The 25,321-nt window shown below is 42.2% G+C and overlaps 2 protein-coding genes across 7 annotated transcripts in view; one reads left to right on the forward strand and one right to left on the reverse strand.

Annotated features, from left to right (window-relative positions):
* LOC311531193 (uncharacterized protein) overlaps positions 1-25,321 on the forward strand; it is a 270,167-nt gene that overhangs the window by 58,602 nt on the left and 186,244 nt on the right. The window contains exon 1 of one of the 4 annotated variants that reach the window (XR_014714151.1): positions 9,996-10,609. The exons of the other annotated variants lie outside the window; for them this stretch is intronic. The gene's annotated coding sequence lies outside the window, so the exon portion shown is untranslated. Of the gene's footprint in view, positions 1-9,995; positions 10,610-25,321 lie in introns of those variants that run through there. 4 annotated transcript variants of the gene reach the window in all.
* On the reverse strand, positions 3,138-19,697 carry SOX9 (SRY-box transcription factor 9). Of its 3 annotated transcripts, none has more exons than XM_084648367.1 (4): positions 19,507-19,697; positions 6,136-6,553; positions 4,694-4,947; positions 3,138-4,002 (listed from the first exon to the last, which is right to left on the reverse strand). In XM_084648367.1, the coding sequence occupies exons 2-4, from the start codon at positions 6,543-6,545 to the stop codon at positions 3,221-3,223; spliced, it is 1,446 nt and encodes a 481-aa protein (XP_084504493.1). In that variant the 5' UTR covers positions 6,546-6,553; positions 19,507-19,697; the 3' UTR covers positions 3,138-3,220. The 3 variants fall into 3 exon arrangements, with proteins under 3 accessions (XP_084504493.1, XP_084504492.1, XP_084504491.1); XM_084648366.1 differs by lacking the exon at positions 19,507-19,697 and adding an exon at positions 8,887-8,908; XM_084648365.1 differs by lacking the exon at positions 19,507-19,697 and having other exon boundaries at positions 6,136-6,596.

A 25,321-nucleotide genomic window follows, 5' to 3' on the forward strand; every position in this document is an offset into this window, starting at 1 on the left:
CTTTTAAAAATCCCAGCATTCCCCCGGCTCGGAGGAAAAGTGACATCATCAGAGGCTGATACCTGTTCTGTTCTGCTGCACAGGGAAGGGGATGATATCATCTGTTTAGTGAAAATGACCTGAAAGTCCATATGAGCTTGGAAACTCCCTGAATGATTCATGCCAAACCTAACAGAGTCTGATCTCCTTACCTCCCCCACGCCCCTGCTGTGATATGAATTGGTTAAAACTGAAATGCAGGCATGGACGGAGCACAGCAAATCAGGCCCAGCTCCATCCTGGGGGTAGAGATGGGAAGCGCATTGTCACCTTTCAGGTTACTATGCTTCATTTTCAGATGGGACAAGTCAGTTGGGTTCTTCTCTTAATCACTTTCACTTCCCTGGAATTATGCCAGGGATTAATTGGTCTCCGGTTTTCTTTGACAGTTCCTTCTTTTTTCATTCTTGTTTTCTACTTTTCCCCTTTGCCCTCACCCAAAAAATAAAACCAAGCTCAGCCTTTGGTTTTTTGTGCATTTAGGCCGTCTGGCAACTCTGCGGCAAGTCCTCCATTCATCTTTCTAACAGGCAGAGAAATAAGCAGCAGCAATGCAAATCCCAATCTCCTGTCAGCCCCACTCGTGATTCATTTAAGTATGCCTCCTCTTGAGCTGAGAGGGTTGCCTCCTAGAGGATCAGAAGGGAATTCTAGCTCCATTTCCCCCTTTGGTCCTCTTCATCCACTCTGTTAACAATTAGCCTCCGATGTGACTGTGGTGTGTGTGAGATAAACACTTGGCCACCAGGAACTGGGATGAGACCACAAACTTGTGTATGATTCCATGTGTACAGGTCTTTACACAGCATGTAGGTGTATCTTACCAACTGTAATATGTTACTGTAACACATTAATATGAATCCAGCTTTTGAAGGTTTTTCACACTAGCTTTCCTGAGAGGTAGTAGGAACCAGGTAGCCTTCTATTTAAATGACCTATCCTGCCATGGGATTAACGCTGACCATATGGGGCTATCACTGTAGCAGGAGGAAATTGACACAATTGTTTGACTTCAATGAGAGTTTTGTATAAAGAACCATTTCAGGACTGGGCCCAATTAAGCAGGCTCAGGTCCCAAAACCATATAGTGATTACAGTTAATCAAAACAAGAGACAAAAGTATACAAGTCACGATATAAAAAACCCTCTGTAGCTTTAACATCCCACTGTTCTTAAGTGGATGCACTTAATAAAATATACACAGTTGCTTTTTAAAATTTTTAATACAATGTATATTTATTGCAAACAATAATATACAAAAATGGTAAGTTTCACAAAGAGAACAAATGGTCTTGCAAACAAAACAAAATAAAACAAACTTACCTAAAGACAAAATATGATTTAAATGACAGGTCTTTTAAGTTACAGAAATACTTTAAAAAGATCTGCTTTTATACAGAAATAGAAAGATGCCATATTATGAGTGCTTTAAGATTTTTTCTACTGAATCCCTAAAAAAAATACCCCCAAAACAAAAAACTCCCACGACTGTTAACAAATATATCATTTTTTTAAATAAAAAAAAGTTTGCTGTCTTTTTTAAAAAGCAATTCTTAACTGTTTAGCCACAGCTTCCCCACCTCAAAACAACATCAAGGGGTGGAAGGTTAGCAAGATGACACACACACATTTTGTCAATGGTGTCTTGTGTCTCACATACACACACGTTTGTGTGTCCAAAAGAGCTGAGGCAGAAAACAAGGCAAATGATTCAGTGATACACTACATTTGCAATCTCTAGTTTGTACAAAACAAAATTCCAGTTTATCCTTAAAACAAAAGAAAAAAAGGAAGAGGACACGTTTGTACAAACCTAGGACACAGATTCCAAAGAATAATAATAATAATAATAAAAAGGAATTAGAGATAAATAAAGAACTGGTTACAGTTTAGACCATAATTTAACAGGCATCATACCCTCCAAATAAGACTCCAACAAATCTAATCGCTTTTAAAGGAGTTTAAAAAATGGAAGGGAGATTTTAAAAAGAAAATCTTGATTAAACTGGCTTTTCTCACAAAATAAATAATTTAAAATGTATCTGATGTTTCCAATGTGCCCTGCGGGTTTAATCCAAAGCCCACTGAAGCCAATAGGGGTCTTCAACGGGCTTTGGATCAGGCCCTAAATGTTTGCACTCAAGGCTCTTTAAAGGGCTGGGGAGGTGATGGGAGGCTTCCAGCATCTGTCATGCACATGGTGTCCAAAGCAGGAAGCTGAGGAGGGTGATGCTGGTTGTGGCATCATAATCTGCTGCTGATTGTTGGTAAAAGAGTCAGACGTAAGTTTTCCCAGAAATCGGATCTGCCTCCCTTCTGGGCTCTGTCTTTCTCCTTGCACTGGAGGGCAGTCGTATGAGAATCTCGAGGGGGGAAAAAATATTACAGGACTGCTTTTAAGGCTTTTCAACAGCGCTGCTTTAAGGCTCAAGGTCTTTAAAAAATAAAACGAACAAATTCTCCTCCTGGCTCTCTCGCTACTTCCAAGTTAGAAAAATAAAGCCTCTTTTGTTTTTAACCCCTTGCGTCTCCTAGGTTGCACAGCTGACCAAAGCTTAGCCTGATGCCAATCCCTGTTTAACAGTTTTTGTTCCTAATTAATGCACACTGTTTTATTTTGTTTTTCTTTAAAGAAAAGACTTTTATCTATACAAAAATACCTCTGACTGCAAGAAAAGCTAGGACTGCTCCACTAAGTGTCGTTTTAGCTGTTGGAAAAAATAAGAGCATTTAAAAAAAAATCTCTAAAAAATATATATAAATCCCCTCAAATTGGTAACGAATCATACACAGTACATACTAAAAATATTTAAAATAGAGAATATTCCTCACAGAGGACTCTGGGTATTTTTTTCCTTTTTTTTTTCTTCTTTCAATTACTGCTAAAAATAATTACAAAAGTCCAAACACAGGCAGACGAGTTGGCTGGTGAGAAAGCTCATCTCTCGCCCCGGAATCAAGGTTAAAGTCCAGTCCTTGGAATGTCTGTACCGAGTTTTGCTGGTTCTCAGCAGAGTGGTCTGGCCACTTCCTGAAGGGTGCTGTAGTGCAGAAGGCCCGATGTGTTCTCTTTTTTCATCATCTTTAGCGTTAGTGTCTTTATTAAAAAAAAAAAAAAAAAAAAAAAAAGTTGGAGACCGTTCTTTTTTCTCTCTCCTTGTTGTTGTTGCTGTTGTCGCCCTTAGGGCCTCGTAAGCTGTGTGTAGACAGGCTGTTCCCAGTGCTGCGGGCTGTGGGTCTGGGGAATGGAAGGGACTCCGGTAGTGTCTGCAATGGGCGTGTACATGGGCCTTTGGGTGGGGTTCATGTACGTGAAGGTGGAGTAGAGGCTGGTGCTCTGGCTGGCCGCATGGCTGTAGTAGGAGTTGGAACTCTGGTGGTCTGTGTAGTCATACTGCGAGCGGGTGATGGTCGGGTAGGAGGAACTGTAGTGCTGAAGGTTGAAGGAGCTATAATTGAGCTGCTGTGGGGAGTGCTGCTGTTGCTCGCTGTAATGGCTGGGACTGAGCTGCTCTGTCTTGATGTGTGTCCTCTGCTGGGACTGGCCCTGTTCGCTGCTCAGGGTGGTCATCGCATGCTGCGGCTGGGCCTGGGGCGGCGGCTGCTGTGGCTGTGGCTGTTGCTTGGACATCCAAACGTGCCCGGCTCCAGCTTGAGTGGCAGGCGTGCTGCTGATCCCATAGCTGCCGCTGTAGGTGACTTGACCGGGTTGGCCGTGGGTGGCCGGGACTCCCGGGTGACCGTTGGGTGGGAGGTACTGGTCAAACTCATTTACGTCAAAGGTCTCTATGTTGGAGATGACGTCGCTGCTGAGTTCCCCAATGTCCACATCCCGGAAGTCAATGTGGGGCGGTTGTCTTCCTCCTTCCTGCAAAGGGCGCCCTTCTCGCTTCAGGTCTTGCTTCCCAGGCTGGACATCTGTTTTGGGTGTAGTAGGAGGAGTCGGGGGCCCCTGGGACTGCCCTGGAGAGGAAAAGAAATAGCACATGCAGTCGTGAGTTGGCTGCTTCCCTTGTTTTAAGTGAGCTGTCTGTCTCTTTAGCTGATATGGCACACAAAGACAGCCATAAGGCCCTGAAATCTAAAGTGAGCTGTTTTTTTATAAGCAGGAGGCAGTTGTATAAGGGTGATACCGCAGTTAATGGTTAACTCAAGATCTTTGGGGCCCTGGCAGATATCACCGCTTTGCCCCTGAAGTCGGTTGCGAAGGGTAACACGAACGTTTCCAGGTTCGTAACACGAGTGTGATCTGTATCTGTGCAAATATGTAGCACCAGATAAAATATGGGGCTTTTGAGATGGCCTGCAGCTCAAGGTGGTTTTTAATTTAATTTCTGAATTAAAAAGCTGGAAAACGTCGATTGAAACTTTGTTGCAAGGAGAAAAGTTGGTGAAAAAGTCTGAAGCCTAGTAAGCGTGTTTGTGTGAGTATCTGATGCTGGATCCAGCTCTCGCGAGCCGTATCTACTGTTTGTCATTCTGTCTTTAAGCAGATTGCATTTGGAGCCTGGTTCAGAACACAGCGTGAGCTATGGAGTCACTGACAGTACCTCCGTAACATACAGACGGCTGTGTCTCTCCTTAGCTGCCTAGCCCAGTGTGTTGGGCCCAGGAGCGTGTGTGTGTGTGTGTCTGTATCAGGCTGCATATTTACCAGAGTGCTCTCCAGGAGAGTGAACCTCACTCATGCTGGAGGAAGACTGAGGAGAATCCGCCTGCAGGGCCTTGAAAATGGCATTGGGGGAGATGTGTGTTTGCTCGGAGCCCTCCTCCTGCTCCGCCTGCCCGTTCTTCACTGACTTTCTCCTCCGGGGCTGGTACTTGTAGTCGGGATGGTCCTTCTTGTGCTGGACCCGCAGCCTCTCGGCCTCCTCCACGAAAGGGCGCTTCTCGCTTTCATTCAGCAACCTGGGCAAGACACCGGGGAGCTGGGGGTTAGTTGCTTCTCCAACAGCAAGGACAGTTTACAGCGTGTTGTGCTGCCTAGAGGGCAGGCCCCAAGGGGCCCCCTGTCTTGACCTGCCATAAAGAGCTCTGCACCCCTAGGGTGCTACAAATGTCCGCACATACTACTGCGGCCAGGCTGCAGTGCAGATTGCTCACCCCCAGCCTCCCTTCTGCACACTCCATCCTGCATGACCAGCACACCTCCCCTGCTCCAGCTTGGCATCTCTCTGAATTGCAAGGAAAGGACCCCCCGTAGGTACCCCTTCCTCTACGGCCTGCCTCTTGCCATTGCTTCAGAATCTCTTGCTGGCTGGTGGCGCCCTCTAACCCCCCGCCCCCATGAAATGGCAGACTGTTTTGGTGGCCAAACAAGACACAACAAAACTAGGCAGTGACTTTTCTCCCCCTCTGGAAGAGGAGTGCTTGCACACACTGATTCAATAAAAAGATTAGATGACTAATGCCCTCGATGGCTCCGGGCACCACCTCTGGAGGTCCAGATTCGCTCAGAACTTTCCCCTTCTGCTGCGAATTTAACTTTTGTTTTGTTTTGTTTTTTCTCCTGCAGTCACAGAATAAGCCCCGGCCAGGTGACTCACTTTCTTTCTCCTTCCCCCTCCCTTTCTTCTCTTTCAATGCCGAAGAAATCGGGCCATGCACCTTTCTCCAGAACCACCCACCCGTAGCTTGGCACAACTTTGCCAACTTTCTCTCTCCCCTCTCCCCCATGATCATTTCTTCGTTTGTGCAAATCTGATGCAATGCGGATGAAGTCCGGTTTTACACACACACGTTCCAGAGCGCCCTCCTTGTTAGCACCAGCCACTTTCCAAAGCCTGCCAGGGGATCAAAGGGCTCTGCTCACCATCTTTCCGCAAACCTCTCCCGGACCAGAGCCCCACCGCCCCTCCTCCTTAGCCCGTGCAGGGCAGAAAAGCCACTTGAAAGTCGAGGAGGCCAAGCCCACGTACCCGCCTGCCCCAGCTTTTGCCCCAGCGCTAGCTTAGCTGCCTTTCCCCATGCACACGAGTTTGCCAGCAGCAGCAGCCAGCTTCCCAGAATCGAAACCACACGCTCTCCTGCCTGGTCCAAACTTCTCCCTGCTTTGCAAACCAAGGCCCTTTAAACACGTTCCCCCGCCTCACTCACCTCCAGAGTTTGCCCAGCGTTTTGCTGAGCTCTGCGTTGTGCAGATGCGGATACTGGTCCGCCAGCTTCCTCCGGGCCGCCTGTGCCCACACCATGAAGGCGTTCATGGGTCTCTTCACGTGGGGCTTGTTTTTGCTGGATCCGTTCACACGGACCGGCATGGGCACCAGGGTCCAGTCGTAGCCCTTCAGGACTTGGCTGACCGCCTCTCGGATGCACACCGGGAATTTGTCCTCGTCGCTCTCTTTCTTCAGATCCGGATCGCCCTTGGGGAAAGTGTTTTCTTGGGGTCTGGTGTTCTCAGTGTCCGAGCCGGAACCAGAAGGGCAGGGGGACCCCGCGGAGTCGTCCGACATGGTGGGGCTAGGGGCGCCAGAGATGCATTTGTCCTGCTCTTCTGTCATTTTCATGAAGGGGTCTAGGAGATTCATGCGAGAAAGCGGCAGAGGGGGAAAACAGTGGGATGAAAATCAAGGGGTGGGGGAGAGGAGGGGGGGGGGATTAAAAATAATAATTATAAAGTGGCAACGCCTCTTTAAAACCAGCTGGGTTTGTGGTGGAGGAAGCAAGGAAGAGATGGAGGCGGGAGTGGGGTGGGAAGGAAGGCAGCAAAAAGTTTGCAAAAGAAACAAAGTTTTGGCTGGTGAACAGCAGCTTGCAGGAGGGAAAAAAAAAGTTTGTTCACAGCCCACTGCAAAGTTGCAGCTGCAGCGATCTGCTCTCAGAGACGTGCATGGACCCTGCTCTGAGGATAGTCAAAAGGGGGTGGGAAATAAAGTTTGGAGTTAGTCTTATTAGCCCCCTCTCTGTCCCCTCTTTCTCTCTGCCTCTCAGAAGAAGAAAAAAAAAGTTCCTTGGTTTTTGGAAAGTTTAAGGCTCCCAATTTCACCTAGTCAATTTCAAGCTCAGCTCTCCAACTCTCTCTCCGCGTCTCTGTAATAAATACTCTCCTCTTCTATTTCACCTTAGAAACTTTCAGCCAATGACAGCCCTGCCCCTGGGGGGCTGGCACACAGATGATTGGCTACAAGTTTTTGTAGGGAGGGGAGAAAGGAGCGCAGGTCTCAGAGAAGGGGAAGACAAAAATACAGAAAAGTAGAAGTGTCTGAGTTTACTCTTTGTACTTCAGAACTTTTGTGGTGCCTTAAAAGTAAACTCGTCTTTATTTTGTATTTGTCTCGGCAATTTTTGATTGATTTCAGTGGGACTATGGACAGTCTCCTGTTCTATAAAAGATACTCCAGGGGGGTCAAATTGCATCACACAGGTTGCGTGCTCCTAATTTGCACTTACTTTGGCGTGGCAAAGAACTTCGAGCTTTTTCTGTGAAGTAAAAGATGATGTGATTCGCCTCTGTTTGTTTTTTCATTATAACACCTCGAGCTGTTTTTAAAAATACATTTGTCATCAAGGATGATGTTACGCTCACTGGTCTGCTGCTATTCTTTAATTAAAACCAGCATGGTTTAAAGCCACGCGCAGGCTTATTTGATAATTCAGTGCTTTAAGTTCTGTACTCACAGATGTAGAGCTCGCTTAACTCTGCAAAGTTCTGTGACAATTTATTGCTGAGCTACCTTGTTCAGAGGCTGGTCTTCTGGTTTGGACTGTAGTCTGAAGACTCTAGTCATTGACACTGTGTCAGTGTGGTGCAATTGGGCTAGTCGTCTTAAAATTAAACCTTAATTATTCCGTGGTCTGAAACACACTAAGTAAAAGTGTGTCTACTTTCTGCATTTTGATACACGGATAAACTTTATATACCGTTCTCGTCCATCGCTGTAACTTGCATTTATAGAGCTAACCGATGGCACTGAAGTTTCTCCAGTCTTACAATATAAACGGTATATTTGCATTTCTGAGCTTCGTAAAGTTAAGATGTACTAGAAAGAGTGATAGTTCTTTACAACAGATTTGTTTTCAGGATGAAATTATGAAGACATGAGCGATATACAGGCTCAAGTTAATTAGCTAACTAACTAACTAACTAACTGTTAACTGCTAAGCGAGAACAGTCTCAAAATATGCAAAGACCATATCTAAAATAGTTGCAAAATAACGTAATAAAACGACATTTACTAATACATAGCATTTCCCCCAGCATTTAAACCCAGAAATTCTCTCTTCCCGTAGATTTACTTGCAGGATATAGAATGCAAATCTTTGCCTCTATATTTGCAGAAAGACTGTTTTCCCTGCTGTAAATGTTTACGTTTTCATTACATGTTTTGAATATCTTTTAGGTTCTTGCTAGTAAAAGTTTAACTCATTTTCAGTTTGCTCTTTATCTCCTGTTCTTTAGGGGCCGATAACTGGTATAGGGCATCCAAGATCTATTTGTTTTGCAAAGCTGGTATAATTCTGAAACAAACAGGAAGGGAAAAAATTGAGACTGTTATTCCTGATTTTAAGCTTGTCACAGCACACCCGCTCTTGATCATTAAACAAGTTTACCGTGTAATAAAAATAGCGAAGAAAATAGTTTTAAACATACCAATGTGGTTATTTCTTCTCATAATTAACACGTTAATGCCTCAACATTTGTAGATGCACAATCATATCAAACACATACCTATATCATCTCTCAGTCACAGATCATCAGATCTGTACCAGAGCTATTGCAAATAAAACTTAGCTGTTGATAGAAATCGTTTAAAATGGGAGAAGCACCCTCATTGTTGTCATGTTGTCTGATCCCTGCCAGGCACCATTACATGGGTTTGCTTTGCTTTCTGTGCGTTTGATACTCACATTTCATAGTCCCGTTTCTTTTTTGGAACTTTTACAGTTGTCAACAATCGCCTTTCTGCTGGTAAAATGTAATTCTTTTCTTTATCCAGAGGGGGCGCCAAAAGCCCAGAAACTAACCTCAAACTTTTCGCTTTCTTAGGAGACTTTTTTAGAACAGGTTTCTTGCTGAATCTGGACTCGTCTTTGACAATCAGATTGATCAGCTCCAGGCATTTCCCCCTTGACAAGATTCAACAGCAAACTTTACTTCGCAAACCGTGAGGAGAAACTGATCAAAGTGTTTTCAGCCAGTGGTCAATGAAACTGACAAGATACCAAATAGTTATAAAATACTGCATAAAGTGTGTGTGTGTGTGTGGGGCTTTTTAAAAACTTTTTGGGGAAATCTACATATTCTAATGGCAGTTATTCTGGTGCATTTTCTCTTGCCCCCTCAAGTGTTCTCAATCCCTTATTTGCTTGTGATGCTGCTCTCAAAGAGCTCTTAATATTTCTCTAAGGTTCATGTGGGGAAAATTAAGGAGTGAAATGAGAAATAACTAAAGAATTAAAAAAACCCAAACCCCTGTAACCCAAGCATACAGCATGTTGGCCACTCCATACAGTTCCCGACACACTTTTTCTCAATTCATATTTATAAGTGAACGATGCAGTGTCTCACTTCGAGGCAGTCTCGAATCCGTCTGGATTTCCCAACGCACTTCTATGTCAATTTCGCTGCGTGCTGGAAGTATCTTCTGGGCAGAGCCGCTGCACCGCTTAGGAAGGTTTAGATTGCTCTCCAGCCTGACTGGGGGACACTGTCCCCACAAAGACTTGTCTCCGTCCTTGTGCAACGTCAGTCGGTGACGCAACGCACGGTTTTTAAAGAGTCGCCAAATTGGCCAAACTCGATCAGCAAAAATAAACAAACACGTCCCAACACACACGTTAAAAATTGCAGCCACTGATCTGTTTCTAAAGGGCCGCGATTTTTAACGTGTGTGTGGAGACGCGCTTCAAAAAAAAAAAAAAAAGTCCAAACATTCCCCCTTCGCTTTGTAGTGAAATGTTCGGCACCTACGTTTTTAATTGCAGGCTTCTCTTTCGAGACAGCCAATGCATTGTCCGAGATAATAACAAGGTTATCTCGGTTGGGAATAAGACACAAGTTGTGCTGATACTTCCAAGGAAATAAATAAATAAAAAGACTAAGCTGAGAACTGAATTTCTGAACAGATGCTTTTTAAAGACTGCGATTCCGAGTTTAACCTAAGGGTCTATTTCCCCCCCCCCCCCACACACTTCCCTGTAAACTAAGTGATCAAAACCTCTAGGGCCAAAGTAGGGGGGCACCTTTTTTTGCTGTAGTTTTCCTTATAAAATATACAGTGCCTAATTCTGAATTCAATTCGAGCACTGATGTCGGGTTTTCCCCTCAGTGCTTTATGGAAACTGCTTCAGTTCACAGCCTTTGTTCGGTTAAACAATTCCTCTAGGTAGCATTGTCCTGCTGGGTGACCGTACATTGGCGAGGGGACATTTTTAAAAAAGTGCAATTATTTTTTGAAATGGAATTGGAAATTGTGCGTGAAAAAAAAAAAGGGCACAGGGGGAAGGAGCTCTGAAGAAATCAATTTGAAGAAAAAACTCCCTGTTAGACCCTTTCTGTATTTGCTATCTTTCTCTGGGAGTTTTTGCTTGGAAACCTCTGGCAAACAGCTATCTTTGGGTGAGCTGAAAGGTAAGTGTATGCCTTATTTATAGAGCCTTTGTCTGAAATCATAGGGGAGGTGAGAAGATGATTTGTTTTTTTTATGATTGACTGCAACACTTAAAAACATTTCCCAGTGTTACAGATATGATTGGGCTAAATATACAGCAGAGACCAAGTAGGAAGGTATATTGAGATTTGCATCAACATTTGGGATGAACATAGTTAATCTATTCTTAATATTTAGATGGACAATTCTAGAAAAAAAATTGGCTTACCAATTTAAGACTCAGATTAGCTATTTCAGGAGACAAATTTAGCACAGCACATCTATTCTTTAATATTTGGTCTAGAAATATCAAAGAAAGCTCAGCCAATACATTGTTCTTCTCTCAGCGGAACTGGTAAAGCAAAAAGTCTGAACAAATGTACCTGGAGGAGAAGGGGGTGTGGGTGGGGGAGGGGGGGAAGTGACAACAGATTGTTCCCTTCTGTTAGTGCTGATTGATTGGCAAAGAAAAAAAAATCCCATGATTTTGGAGGATAATTGACTTAATGAAAAATGTAATAGAACATTTTTCACCCTGAAAGACCATTTGTTGAAAATATTCTGCCTTTTCATGGCGAGAGAATCTATTTTAACAAAAGAAAGTGGTTTAACAAGTTTGAAAAATAAACAAAAGAAAAATGTAAAGCAGATAGCATGTCCCATGTCATAGTTTGCATAGTTTTTTTTAAAAAAAGCCCTGTTCTCCAGAATAGTTAGACATATGGACAATCTGATCAATCAGATTCACTTTTTAAGAGTAGAATGTTTTTTATTGAAGTCATGTTTTATACAACAGGATAGTGTGTTTTCGATTTAATCTTATTTTACAGGGAGTATTCAAGCCCAGGCTTCAGGAAAGATTTTTGACAAATAAGAATGTGAATTACAATCCTCATTTGATTTTTTTCCCCTCTTGTGCTAATTCAGCTTCTTTCGTTATTTCAGGAAACCCTCTTTCTAAACTATTTAGGAGAGAGGGAAAGAGACGGTCAGTTTAATAGTAAGGGGACTAATATCCACACAAGACATTAAATATTTTTCTCTCAAACCCTGCAAATGTGTACCATAGCCATATTGACATGAATCAGATGTGTTTGCTGAGAGCCAGCTTCTGCATGTACATGTAAGTCAGTTGTAGTATACTGAAATGAGAGGGGAGGAGGAGAGGGAGAAGGGAGGATGGCAAATTCACCTTCATGTTTTCCTTATGAAGTTCAGTAATTTCTAAAGTCCACTGTGTCTCTCCCCTCTACCCCAGACTCTTTGACCACCCGCACAACCCCCTGTGAAGTTGTCATGCTGAAATTGCTGACAGCCACTTATTTGCATAGTTGTCGGCTGTGATGTCACCAACACAGCCCTGGGACCTCTCTGCTGGGTCAGAACAGACTCTTCATTGGAACAAAAAGTTCATCCTTGGTAGGACAGGAAACCCAGGGAAATGCTGGCTCCCTGCATTTCTGCTGGGAGAAATGTTCGCCTTTTCAAATGATGTGCTGCAGAGTGAAAGCCCTTTCTGTCACTGCATATGCTCAGCCATTTGGAGTGAGTGTGTGTGTGTGTGTGTGTGTGTGTGTGTGTGTGTGTGGTGGGGCAAAGTAGAGAGGAGCGGGGATACAGTGCAACCCTTTAAAAATATACACCAGGAAGCTAGTGCAAAAATCTCTCTGAATTTTGCTGTATGCAAAACTTTTCATGACTATTCCATGGCACAAAAGCAGATGCCAGCTAAGTCTGTACTTCCTAGATTCCTCAGTGCTTCCTCCATTTGGAAGGCAACTTTCAACTGGAAAATCTGGAGGTGTAAAGAATTTTTTAAACTATGTAATCATTTTGCCCACTCATAAGCCATGGAATGATTTCTTAAATAAGAGCACACTGTCTGTGTTCATGTGCGTTAAGACAATTTCATCAAAGTCAAAACAGTGACACATTTTTATTTCCACTTACAAAATAAAAGGAGTGAGAGCCTGGAAACATGCTCTGAACAGATGTAAATCTGGAAGGTCAGTGTTACCCTTGATCAGTGCAGAATGTTTTCATCTGTTGGTGCAAGATGTTAGCATTTTAGCTAATTTATCTCATTCAGATTGTTTGTACTCCGGTCACTGGGGCAGGGACCTTATACCTTTCCAAACACATTGTTGTCACTTAACAAACAATAAATAATTGTTCACGATTTTTTATTGACACAAAAGAATAAATATCACTTGAGCTTAGAGAATGACAGAGGGGAGAATTACATTTTACATGCACTGTGAAAGGCAACCCATGTGGATGCACGTTAGGGTTAACATTAGAAACAGCTGTTGCCAGGTCGCCAGAGTTGTCCAAGGCCCTTCTGGCACTTACAGAGATGCCAGGAGAACAGTGGGTGCTTTAAACTGTGGCTGAAAGTGGTTGGAGGCTGCAGGAATTATCTTGTGTAGGAGTGGCCCATCACATACTCCTCTGTTCGGGTTAGCAGTCTGCCTTACTCAGAATCCAGTAACCACTGGGATGTTTCCTTGTGTACTGTAGCTATTTATTTTGCAAATGCCTGCTAATTTCTTAGATCACTTTCTGATTAGCCTTTGTCAGGAGGAATGTGGGTTTCTGTCCTGTTTTAATAGTGAGAATGGTGGCTGTTAGGTGATGGCTTTGGGGCAGAATTAGGGCTTATTTTGCAGCCTGAACTAAGAATTCTTTGGTATTTGTGTTGAATTATTATATTAATCTTAACTGTTCATTAACAAAGCTCTTTGTCTATCTATCTATCTATCTAATCTATCTATCTATCTATCTAATCACCAGTTTGTCAGAATAATTTACAACCCTATGCTGCTGCTGAGCTGGGCAAAATGTAGATTGATTTAAGCTTTGGAACTAATGAAATGTAAAGCAATGGGAGTGAATGCTGGACCAGTGGCATTTTTCTCTTTCTTTGGATTGTAAAGTGAAGGGGAGATTACAGATTACAGTATGATTTCCTGAAGGACATTGATGTTTTAATGTTTTAATTAATCCCTGAAAATGACTACCTCTTCATGTTTGCCATGTAGAATATAATGAAAAGGTTCCATAACGAAAGTATAAAGCAAAAGTGGACAGTGCTGCAATAAAAATACTGTAACTACTTTTAAGGGCTGGCTTCTTTTGAGTGGCAAGATCAGACTGGGTATACCTCTTTATTTGTCTACAGAATAACTGTGGGCTGACCCTTGCTTATGAAATAGCACCATTCTAAATAGAATTGAGATTTGCTCCTGAAAAAGATAATTCCAGGAGTATGAATTCACTGTGGGCCAGATCCTGTTTTTGCAGCAAGTAGAATCAGACATTGCACTTGAATTTTCCAGACAGCAGCAAGTACAGTTGTTGTCTCTGATTATGAAAGCTCTTTTGCACCTGATCATTGGGTAAAAAATAATGTTAGAAGCACCCAAAATATGTAGAGACCAAGAATTAGTACAAGGAAAAATAGGGAGTTTTAACCCATCCATTGGTTATGAGTGATAGCAGAGCAGAAACTCCAGAGACTGGTTGATTCTATTTTGCATGTTTGAATCCAGATCTCTGAGCTGAGGGCACCTGACTAGTTCTATAGGATTTTTAACACTTCGTGGCTCCAGGGCAGGCTCAGTGGTGTGCGTGTGTACACACACACACACTTTTTGTTTTCTCCCGTTTCCTCCACACTTTGAAACCACTGCACACAAACTTGTAATTTACCAATGTTCTCTTCTCAAGATTATTATTTTAAAAAATAACATTGGCTTCAAGCTCTGCAAACTTGGTAGGTCTAGGAGATGTATCTGACAGTTGAAAGTGAAGGGGAATACCCTTGCAATAGTACAGAATTTTTCCCAGGCTAGTGGAAGTGGAATATTTTGCAAGATACTTGCAAAGACGTTAGGGTGCATCTTATATTTGGTGGTCTGGTCACATAGCCTAATTTTTGCCTCCTGATGTGAACATCGATACTTTGTTCCTAAGAAGGTCTTGAGATGTGATCCAAGTATGCTACCAGGCAAAAGAACCAAGCTAAAAATAGCCTTATGTTGCCTTCTGCTAGGACAGAACTGTGGGCTCTGAAGAGGTATCCAAGAGCTACCTTTCTAAATCAAATTCATCTTACTTCGAGTCCCACTTTGGAGTGGACGTTGCCTGGATAGGGATCTGAATCAGATGCGCAATCTGTTTTGAATAATTTTATTTTAAACCAATCATAGGGAAAAGGTCAAACTCTGCTAATGGGGGCCAAAGGCCTGTCTTCCAATTCATAACAGCACAGAGATGGCTGGAGAAGGAATAGATGTTTGTTGAACAACCAGTATTTTTTTTTTTCTTAAAATCAGCCCTATACAGCAAGAAAATGACCATAAAAACCACCTTCCCAATTTTCCCTTCATCTGCTATTTGACCGAGAGATCTTACATTCAAATTGAACAAATGCTTTGAGTTCAGATCATGCGTTTATTGGCTTTCAACCTCCATCACAACTGCATATATTCTGAAGGATGCAGTGTTTTAAACTGCAGTGGGTTGTGTTGCCCCACTATATTTGCAAAGAAACACATGCTCTGGTGCTGAGGCCTTCCTTTAAAAATCATTATGAACTCTTAAAAATAAACAGGATTGTTTCAAAAGGTGGAAAACTCTATTTAAATACTAATAATAAAAAGTCCATCAGCAACATAGTAAACCCTGGTAGCTTCATATCTTTTTTTAACTCTTCAGCTGACACAACACATTCTTACAAGTGGCTATTCAGGTATGACATGTGTATTGAAGCTAACATGTTGTGGAAATTGGACCTGATATTTCATAGTCACCTACAGATAAATGCATGGGGGTAATTTAAAACTAGCCCTATTATATTTTCCAAGGAATAGTTCATATTACACAGTCCAGCAATGGCTTACAAGAAATTCATGAGAATTGGAAGGGGGAATAAAACTACCATTCTCTCTACCTGTTTGTGCAGCTCCTTCCTAATGCAGGGAGAGCTCGACTATTTATTTGGAGAGCTAAAGTTGTGGAAATATACTTGGAGGGTGTAATGTGGACAGCATGTGTTTCTGGGAGCTACCTGAAGTCTGTGTCCTAATAGCTTGCAGATGTCCTCAGGTCACTGATTTTCTATGGGCCAAAGAACGCAGCCGCCACCCCTCCCAGTTCTTCAAATTAAAAAAAAAAAAGGGGGGGGGAGGGATTTCACTTCTGGAACTTGTAAAATTGTTTGTTTGGGTTTTTTCCAGCCCCTTTGCCCCCCACCCCCCTTCCCCAATACTGAATCATTTGGAAATTCTAACTGCCAGGCCCATGTTCATTTGGAACTATGATTTATTTGAAAAATAGAGAAATCTGCTATGGGATCCGTTTTTGTTTGCTCAGGGTGTGAAGTTTATTTACATTGGAATTATTTATTTAAAAACTTCAATTTTCTCTACTGCATAATAAACAGGGATTCATATATGTGGGTGGGTGTGTATTTATGGGGGCATATAATGTGTGTGTGTGTATATATAGGCTTGGAAGGATTCGGTTTTTATTGATAAATGTCGATTTCACTGTACACACAAGCTGATTATAAATATTTCCATCAATTACACTTAAAATTTACAGCTAGGCAAAATAAGAAAGATGCTACCTGAGCAGTTATTAGCGTTTGGTTTAAGGGTATTTACTTTGCATATTTTGGCAAATGATGTTGACAATTTGTGTGTGTTTTAACCATTATAAAGCTTGAACTTTTTGCTTCTCAACATTTGTCATTAAATGATTATTGACTGACAGTCAACCACTGTGAACATTTAGATCAATGAAAACTGAAAAAAGCTTAAAACATAATTTTTTGCAACTGTAAAAATTTAAATTGATAAAAATAAATGTCAATATCATCCACTGAAATTATAAAAAATAAAAATGGAATTCTGCCAAGCCTATATATGTATGTGTGTGGTACATTTGTGTGTATATAGCTGTGTGTGTGTCTCTCTCTCTCTCTGTCTCTGAATGTATATATGTGTATGTGTGCATTATGCATATATATTCACATAAGTTTGATAAGACATTATTAGAAGGCAGATAAGATGTTTCCTATTCAGCTGGCACTATATTACTTAAAAGAACCTAATGAAGCTTTTGCAGAAGGATCAGCATATGCAGAACGAACCTGTTTTCTCTGCATCCGATGAAGTGAGCTGTAGCTCACGAAAGCTCATGCTCAAATAAATTGGTTAGTCTCTAAGGTGCCACAAGTCCTCCTTTTCTTTTTGTGAATACAGACTAGCGCGGCTGTTACTCTGAAACCTTTCTCAGTTGTATTTCTCTTTTTAATGAAAGAAATGGTGGATCCTTAAATATCATTGCTGGTAAAGCTTGACATGTTGATCAATGATTCCTCTCTCACATCTGCCTTTGCTGAGCCAGACCCCGTGTAAGCAAAACACACAAGCAGTTGTCTAACTTGAAGCATTTGAGTAATCCCATCTCTATTCAGTAAAAGCAGGTAACTGCTTGAAGTTAGGAATGCGTTTATGTACCTTGCTGAATTGTGGCCCTAGTTTTGGTCCTCTGCTCTCACCTTTGTTGAGGAGAAAAGGTGTGAATGGCATCTTGCTTTGTCATTTGAAGCCAGGGGTTAATGAGACACTGGTCTCTCTCCCCATTTCCAGTGGAAGAGGATTTTTAACTAGCCCCCTCACCCATCTTAAACTTGGGGATGGGAAGGAAGCTGTCTGTACTTGGGGCTCATGGAGCTGTCTGGACTTCCCAATAAGTAGGGTTGGAAGGTTTAAATGGTTATCGGTAAATGTCGGTAAACGTCGATTTCACTGTAGAGAAACAAGGTGGCGGAGGGTGTGTGGGGGGGAGAATATCTTTTATTGGACCAATTTCTGTTGTTGAGAGAGACAAGCTGTCGAGCTTACACAGAGCTCTTCTTCAGGTTTGGATTTCACTGTCCACACATGAACTGATGAAAAATATTTCTATGGATGATCTTTGAAATTTATGGACAGGCAAAGTAAGAAAAATGGAGCTTGAGAACTTACTAGAGTTTGCTTTAAGGATATTTACTGTGTATATTTTGGCATGTCACGTTGACAGTTTGTGTTTTATGGTTATAAAGCTTTAATTTTTTAAATCTCAGCATCCACTGTCATTAAATAATTATTGTCTGGCCCCCAATAATTTCATGCAATTGTGAAAATGTAAATCAGTTAAAATGCTTAAAAATAAACATTAATATTATCTGTCAAAATTATAAACAAAAAAACTTTGAATTCTGCCCAGCCTACCAATAGGGTTTCCTGCAGCATTTACTGCTGGCCCAGGGGCTGACAGCCTGATCGCTTTGCAAAAGTTTAACTGGCACTCTTTTGAGCAGCACATTGATGATCAAGCACTTGGGCACCTGACTCCCATTGACTTTCAATGAGAGTTAGATGCCTTAAGCGGCCTGAGTGCCTTTGAAAATCTCTTTCTCTCAGAGCATTTTGGGCCTAATCCAAGCCCCACTGCATCTATCTATTGACTTCAGTGGGCTTTAGACCATGATTAGTATTTGCATTTTGGTAGCATCTGGTGGTTTCAGGAGCCTGATTGTGCAAGGCACTGTGCACACATATAGCAAAGAACCCCTCCAGCCTGCAGAGTTTACAATCTAAACAGGCAAGACAGAGGAAGAGGGGTGAAAGGAAATATTATCCCTTCTCTATAGATGGGGAACTGAAGTTCAGAGCGATTAAGTGACTTTCCCAGGGTCACACAGGAAAGTCTGTGGCAGAGCCAGGAACAGTACTCCTGTCTCCTGAGGCCCAGCCTGGTGCCTTAACCACAAGATCATCCTTTCTTTCAGATTAAGCCCTTTATCTGCATTCCTGGATGCTGTGTTTCTGCTTGTCAATTGCTTGATCAACTGAGTGTAAAAGGTTTGGAAAGAAGACTATAGAAACTAAAACCTGCACCTGAAAAATATAATGGCTTTCAGTTCAAAGCAACTTGCACTTACTCAATTTGATACAATAGCAACCATAACATAAATTCCTATTTTAACAATTAAAGAATGAAATCTTGCTGGTCGTATTATTTGTTCTATGGATCTATTTTGTATTTGCTATGTTTATTTTCCAAATATTAAATCAGCTATATTACAGATAACTACACTGGATTTAAAAGAGAAAAGGATAACATTAAAAACATCAAATGAAAGTTAATACAATAATACAGCACAGAATTTATATGGTCAAAAACATTCAGGGTCTTTTCTCTCTCTCCCTGATAGATTTTAAACATGTGTTGACCATTTAGCTTGGCAAAAGTCCCACATTTTTGATAGAAGTTTTGAAAAAATTCACCATCTTTATAAGTGGGGAGAGATCACTCTGAGAATAACACATCCCAATTATTTAATAACAACAACAACTACTAATTAATAATATATGTAATATAAAAAAGCCAGGATGCCCAAGGAATACCATTGCATTTTCTGGTTTAAGGAGTAATCTATTGTAAATCTGTCTCGGAACAGTATATATACTTTTGCTCACATCTTCATTCACTCTCAACCTACACTCATCCTTCATAACAATCAATCCCAGGTCTCTCTTTGTAACATGCAAGTGACTTTGTAGAAAAATGATGAAAACAAATGCTACTTTAATACAAACAATAATAAGAAACTATAACTTTCACAGAGCATGTCAGATACTGTGTAGCTATCTTGCAGAGCAGAAGGAACCAGGCTGCCCTAGATTGCAGATATGAAACTTGCAATGTAGGAAGAAAAAAAATCTACTTTCCCCACTCATCCAAAATAAACTCCAGATGAATAATATTTGAATGGAGTAAATGAAATATCGACAATAAGAAGCATCAAGAGATGAAAACGTACCTTCATATGGAGGACAGTCGACTTAGTTCCTTATTGCTAAACTCTGTCTTTTACAAACCCTGGTGTTAGAGGAAGCTTGCTAGGAATTCAGGGGGATCCAATAAGAAATGTCTTTTAAACATAGCCCCGGTACACCAAAGTGTCTGCGATTATCCCCACACACAGCCCATCCTCAGCTGTAGTTACATTCACCAAAATATTGATGGCAGTCACCTTTCCTGCCAGCTCTTATCTGAGGGGCTTGAGCTGGAGCTTGGCAGTGCCTGAAAGGAGGTATTGTTTCTTTTTTTTTTTTTTTAATAAAACAGCAGAGTTTAGAAACAAAGGAGGAATTTGGATCTTTTCTATCCAGGACAGTAATGCACTGATATTACTTAAGAATGACTTATTATTTCATCCCTTTACTGCTAACAATTGCTTGGTAATATAGAAATTTTATCTGGCTAAACTTGAAACTGATAGCAGGGTGCTTGGATCACATGAGTGATGTTGGCTAGCATGTGCTCTTTATAAAATAGTGATTTATTCATATTTATTTATTTATTTATTATTTATTGGCACTTCCACAAGCTTAGCACTTAGCCTTAACAGGCTGAAGGACTTGGGATTCCACTCGTCCAGCTGGGCCTAGATTTTCAAAGACAAAGGAAGTGAGGTATTTCCATTTTTTGGGTGCCTGACTTGAGTCACCACAAAGGATATGTCTCCACTGCAGCTGGGAATGTGTCTCCCAGACTGGATAGACAGACTCGGCCTACCTTCACCCAGGCTGTTGGGCTAAAACCAGCAGGGTGGATGTTGTGGATCTGGTGGGGACTTTGCCTCATCACCCAAGCTCAGACTCAGGGGGCTGGTAGGGCTTGGGAGCTCGAGCAGTCTCTTGAGCTGCAGGGTCCCCTCTGCTAGTTCTCCATGGTAGCTTGAGTGGATCTAGCATGAGTCTGTCTACGAGGTGGAAAGACTCGCTCCCAGATGCAGTGGAGACAGATCCAAAGAGCCCACATTTCCAGCGGACAGGTGATCAGCGCTTTCTGAAAGCCAGTCTCCTTTCAAATGAGTCCATCTGAGTATCCAAAAATCATCAGTCACTTTTGAAAATGTAGACCCAGGTTCTTATTTGCAGTGTGGATATTGGGGGGTGTATACCAGGAGAGGAAAAGACCATTGGCTTTGTGGCACTGCAAGAGCTAAAGCTGGGGTGTATAGCTAGATGTGTATGAAACATACAGGTTTGTGCTAGAAAAGATCCTCTGCTACTGGAAAACACCCTGAAATTATGTATCAGAACTTGGTGTAACTCCTTAAACATTTCCGGAGAGCTAAAGCGACATCCAAATTGGTGTCTGAAATACAGTGCAAACTTCATGCATGGGATCTTCACCCTCAGTTTGATTCTTTCCAGGGAATAAGCTATTCATTGCCATTTAGGGCCAAATCTTTTAAATCAAATGGGTTATCCCTGTGAGTGAGGCGATCAGCGTTTGGGGCCAGCTCTTTCACTGTGCGGAGCACCTTCCATTCCCTTGGATTCCAGTGGGGGGTGGAAGCGGCTCATCGATTCTGACACTGCCTCAGGGTGGCCACATCAGGTGGGTTTTCTGGTGGAATTCCTGAGGGCAGGTTTTAAAAGCACAGGACCATGCTTTGACTGAGAAAGCTGGTCGGTCTGGTCCCCCTCTCGTCCCTCAACCACACAGTTCACTGTCAACCCCACATGCTGATTAATTTTCAACATCTTGTGCTTGACTTAGTGATCTTAGATCATTGACTCAGAAAACAGGAAAGGTCAGTTTGACTAACATCTAACCCAATGCACCAGGCTTTGCGTCCAAAACAAACAGACACTGCAAGCAATGCAACCTCCCAGAAGATGATTCCCACATGCAAGAAGGAGCAGGAGGATATGATGTGATTTCTCAAGCGCACTTGCGTCCCAAGGAGAAATGAAGTTATCTATCTTGAGCGCTGTCTCAGGAAAGCAGATGGGGTGGGGGAGGAGAGAACGGCACAGGCTGGAAAATCAAAATACTATTGCAGAGGAATTGTTTTCCTTAATTAAAAGGAAAACGCAATAATCCTGCTGAGATCCAAGACAAATAAAGCATCATTGTTTTGGGTATAAGATCCTAGTTTTTAATCCTTCTTTGCGCAATGTAGGACAACACCCAGCTCCTGTGGGACTAGAGGAATGTTGGCTGTCCCAACAAAGGCTAGGTGAGAGGCAGGGAGACAGGCCTACAGAAAGGAGAGAGATTCCCAGAGTATGTACAGGCTGAACACGTCTACGCTTTCTGGACAGCATATGGACAAAGAGATTGACAAAAGGGAATGCAGGTGTTTGCTGAGCTGAAAATGACCTGTCTGTGTCAAGAACTGGTTTAGCGTGGAAATGTGGGTCTTGTCTAGATGAAAAGTTAGTGTGCAGCAAGCTGGTGTGTAAATCTGTGGTATGCTAGCTTGCCACGCACTAACTGTCCATGTGGACACTGCAAACTGGCCCAAAAAGTTCATAGAATTGTAGGACGGGAAGGGCTTTCGAGAGGTCACCTAGTTGAATCCCCTGCACTCATGGCAGGACTAAGTATTATCTAGACCATCCCTTAAAGGTGTTTGTTGAACCTGCTCTTAAGAATCTCCAATGACAGAGATTCCACAATCTCCCTAGTCAATTTATTCCTGTGCTTTACTACCCTGACAGTTAGGAAGTTTTTCCTAATGTCCAACCTAAATCGCCCTTGCAGCAATTTAAGCCCATTGCTTCTTGTCCTATCCTCAGAGGTTAACGAGAACAATTTACCTCTCTCCTCCTTGTAACAACCTCTTATGTACTTGAAAGCTGTTATGTCCTTTTCTTCAGACTAAACAAACCCAACTTTTTCAATCTTCTCTCATGTTTTCTAGACCTTTAATCATTTTTGTTGCTCTTCTCTGGACTTTCTCTTGTTTGTCCATATCTTTCCTGAAATACAGTGCCCAGGACTGGACACAATACTCCAGTTCCTAATGTGCTTAGATTTACTCTGCTTTGAAACAAGAGTAAATCAATATACATTAGGGAACTTTCAGTGCACGATAACAGGGTCCGCATGGACAGGTGGTGCAGGTAGGGTTGCCAGTTTTGGTTGGAGGTATTCCTGGAGATTTCATCACATGACATAATATTTAATTAAAGATTAATCTTTAGTTGCTGGAGATTCCAGGCCAATCCTGGAGGATTGGCAACGCTAGGTGCAGGCCCAGCTTGCCGTGCACTGACTATTCATCTAGACAACTGCATGGACTTGTGGGTAAGACATTGACCTGGGCTACTAAAGCCCTGGGTTCAGTTCCCAGCTCTGCTCTCAACTCTCATGTGATTGTGCCTAGGCTCTTAGGGACAAATCTTTAAAAGAATTTAGGTGCCAAAAGATGTAGATAGGAGTGCCTACTCGTATCTTCAAAAAGGTCTATGCCCTTCACTTCAATTTAAATCAATTGCTTCTGTAGAGCAATTTCTACAGAATCCTACTACATTTCTGTTGATTTCATCCCTATGAAGTTCTATAGTTAGCCACAGTAGAAAACTAAAGCTAGGAAATATGCACGTTCTTAGAGGTAATGAAAGGATTAACAGGAAACCAGAAAAGCACCAGTACAGCTGCATCATTCTAGTCCTTTTATAACTTTGTTGGGAATTGTCCTACAGCTGAAGTGGGGAATATCTTCGTGTCACAAGGGCAAATAGGCTGGAATGTATTTAGAGTTTTAAAGTGTCAGTTTTACTGTGGGAACCATGAACATAAGGTAATCACCCAAGTAAATTACTATAATGTTTTTGCAATGTTCACATATCAGAAAATATATTCCATTCATAGATTCATGGATTCATAGATATTAAGGTCAGAAGGGACCGTATGATCATCTAGTCTGACCTCCTGCACAATGCAGGCCACAAAATCTCACTCACCCACTCCTGCGATAAATCTCTCACCTATGTATGAGCTATTGAAGTCCTCAAATCATGGTTTAAAGACTTCAAGGCGCAGAGAATCCTCCAGCAAGTGACCCGTGCCCCATGCTACAGAGGAAGGTGAAAAACCTCCAGGGCCTCTTCCAATCTGCCCTGGAGGAAAATTCCTTCCCGACCCCAAATATGTAGAGGACTCCCCAAGCACTGTAAATCAATAGAGTCCCTTAATTTGGCGTAGTCTATACTTAAAGTTACAGGCATTGGATAGCTGCATGGTGGCTACATAGACGTACTTTTACATGGTCCCATTTTTTAAGGTGTCGGAGGCATAAGTGCCCGCTGTTTATTTCTTATAACGAATGTCCAGGCAGTCACAGTGTTGTCAAAGCAGATATGAATATGACATAAGACTTCTTCAGATCCAATGGCTAAAGTAGACCTCTTATTTGACTCACTAGAAGGCCGCTCTGGAGGAAATGCCTGTCCAACTTCCATAGCTTGAGAATAGCCCAATGAATGAGGAGGGACCAACTTGCTGGCATAATTGTGCAGTGTTTATCTTTGAAAAGGGATACTGCATTTCCACTCTAATTCCCAGCAGTCCCCCCTTCCCCCTCCCCTCCGGATTAGATTTCCAAACGATCTAGGACATTATAGAGAAATCAGTAGTTGATTAGCTGACCTGCTTAGCTGCAATCACACCTTTCAATATTAATTATCCACTCCTTGAATTTGATGACATTGAGCATCCGCAGCAAGGGCTGCTCAGTGTTTCGCATCACCAGCCGAAGACAATGATTTAAAGGGACAAAATATGCTTGCGGTAGCCTGGCAAGCAGGAAATGAGAGCGCATTTGCAAATATGATTGAGGAACCCGATCGGCTCTTTCAGTAGGTTTAGCCTGCGGGTGACCAATCCGAAAAGTCGGATCTGTATTTAAGGAATACTAGGAGGTACGAGACAGTGAGGTGGTTTTTTTTTTCTCCAATGAAAGGAAAGGTGTGTGTGAAAAAGGAAAATAGTTCACTAAAACATCTGGGGCAGATCCATCGTTGCGGTAAATTGGTGCAACGCCATTGAAGTCTTGCATCAACTGAGGATCTGCCTCTCTGTGTAGTGATGGTGATCCTCAAAGGTTTGTCGGCTTGGTTTGGATAAACATCTAAAAGTTTGGAAGATCAGCCAGACTTCAGTTAGAAATCAGGCTGGAAGCATCACCTGAATAGGCTCTTGTGGGATTTCCAGTCGTTGCTTCCTCTGTTGTTGGTGGAAATAGCTGCTCTTATGATATGTCAATGCTTCTCCCTTTGGGCAAGGCTGGGAAATGGAAGGGCCCAAGAAAGAGAATAAGCATGATGATAAAAAATTAGCCAGTTATTTTATTCCAACCCTAACAAAGGTTCTTGATGAGAGTTTGGGCTGACTCTTATTGTACCAAATGAATTTGGTGTTTCACCCTTGCCTGCTGTTACTGGGTGAAATTCATCCCCTAGCAGAAGGCCTATGTACTACTTATGTCTCCTGACGTTCTGAGGAGACAAACAACAGGCTTAATTAGTGTAATAGACGCTGCACTGCCCCCTCTGCCTAGGGGTAAATTTCACCTGCTTAGAGTACATGGAACTCTTGAGCACGTTCATCAGTGTCATTTGAGTCCATCTATTGAAGACAATGGAGTCACAACTGCCTATGCCAGCAGTGAATTTAATGCCTGGTTTTGCTACTTGTCTGTACATCCCCACGAACCTCAGTGGTGTTATCTAAAATAACGCTCTCATAATAATAATAATAAAATCAATACTAATTAATTATACCTGAGACAGGCCCAAGCCACCAGGTTTAGATCCGGATCTAGAGCTCAACTT

This window comes from Lepidochelys olivacea (assembly GCF_965140295.1).
Source record: "Lepidochelys olivacea isolate rLepOli2 genome assembly, chromosome: 14".
NCBI classification, from domain to species: domain Eukaryota; kingdom Metazoa; phylum Chordata; order Testudines; family Cheloniidae; genus Lepidochelys; species Lepidochelys olivacea.

Bases quoted from the DNA above. Each gene is read 5' to 3' on its own strand.
- SOX9 (XM_084648365.1), bottom strand. From the start codon at position 6,566: ATGAATCTCCTAGACCCCTTCATGAAAATGACAGAAGAGCAGGACAAA. The intron at 4,948-6,135 runs GTGAGTGAGGCG...TGTCTTGCCCAG, and splicing joins ACGCTGGGCAAACTCTGGAG to GTTGCTGAATGAAAGCGAGA. The intron at 4,003-4,693 runs GTAAATATGCAG...TTTCCTCTCCAG, and splicing joins CTCTCCTGGAGAGCACTCTG to GGCAGTCCCAGGGGCCCCCG.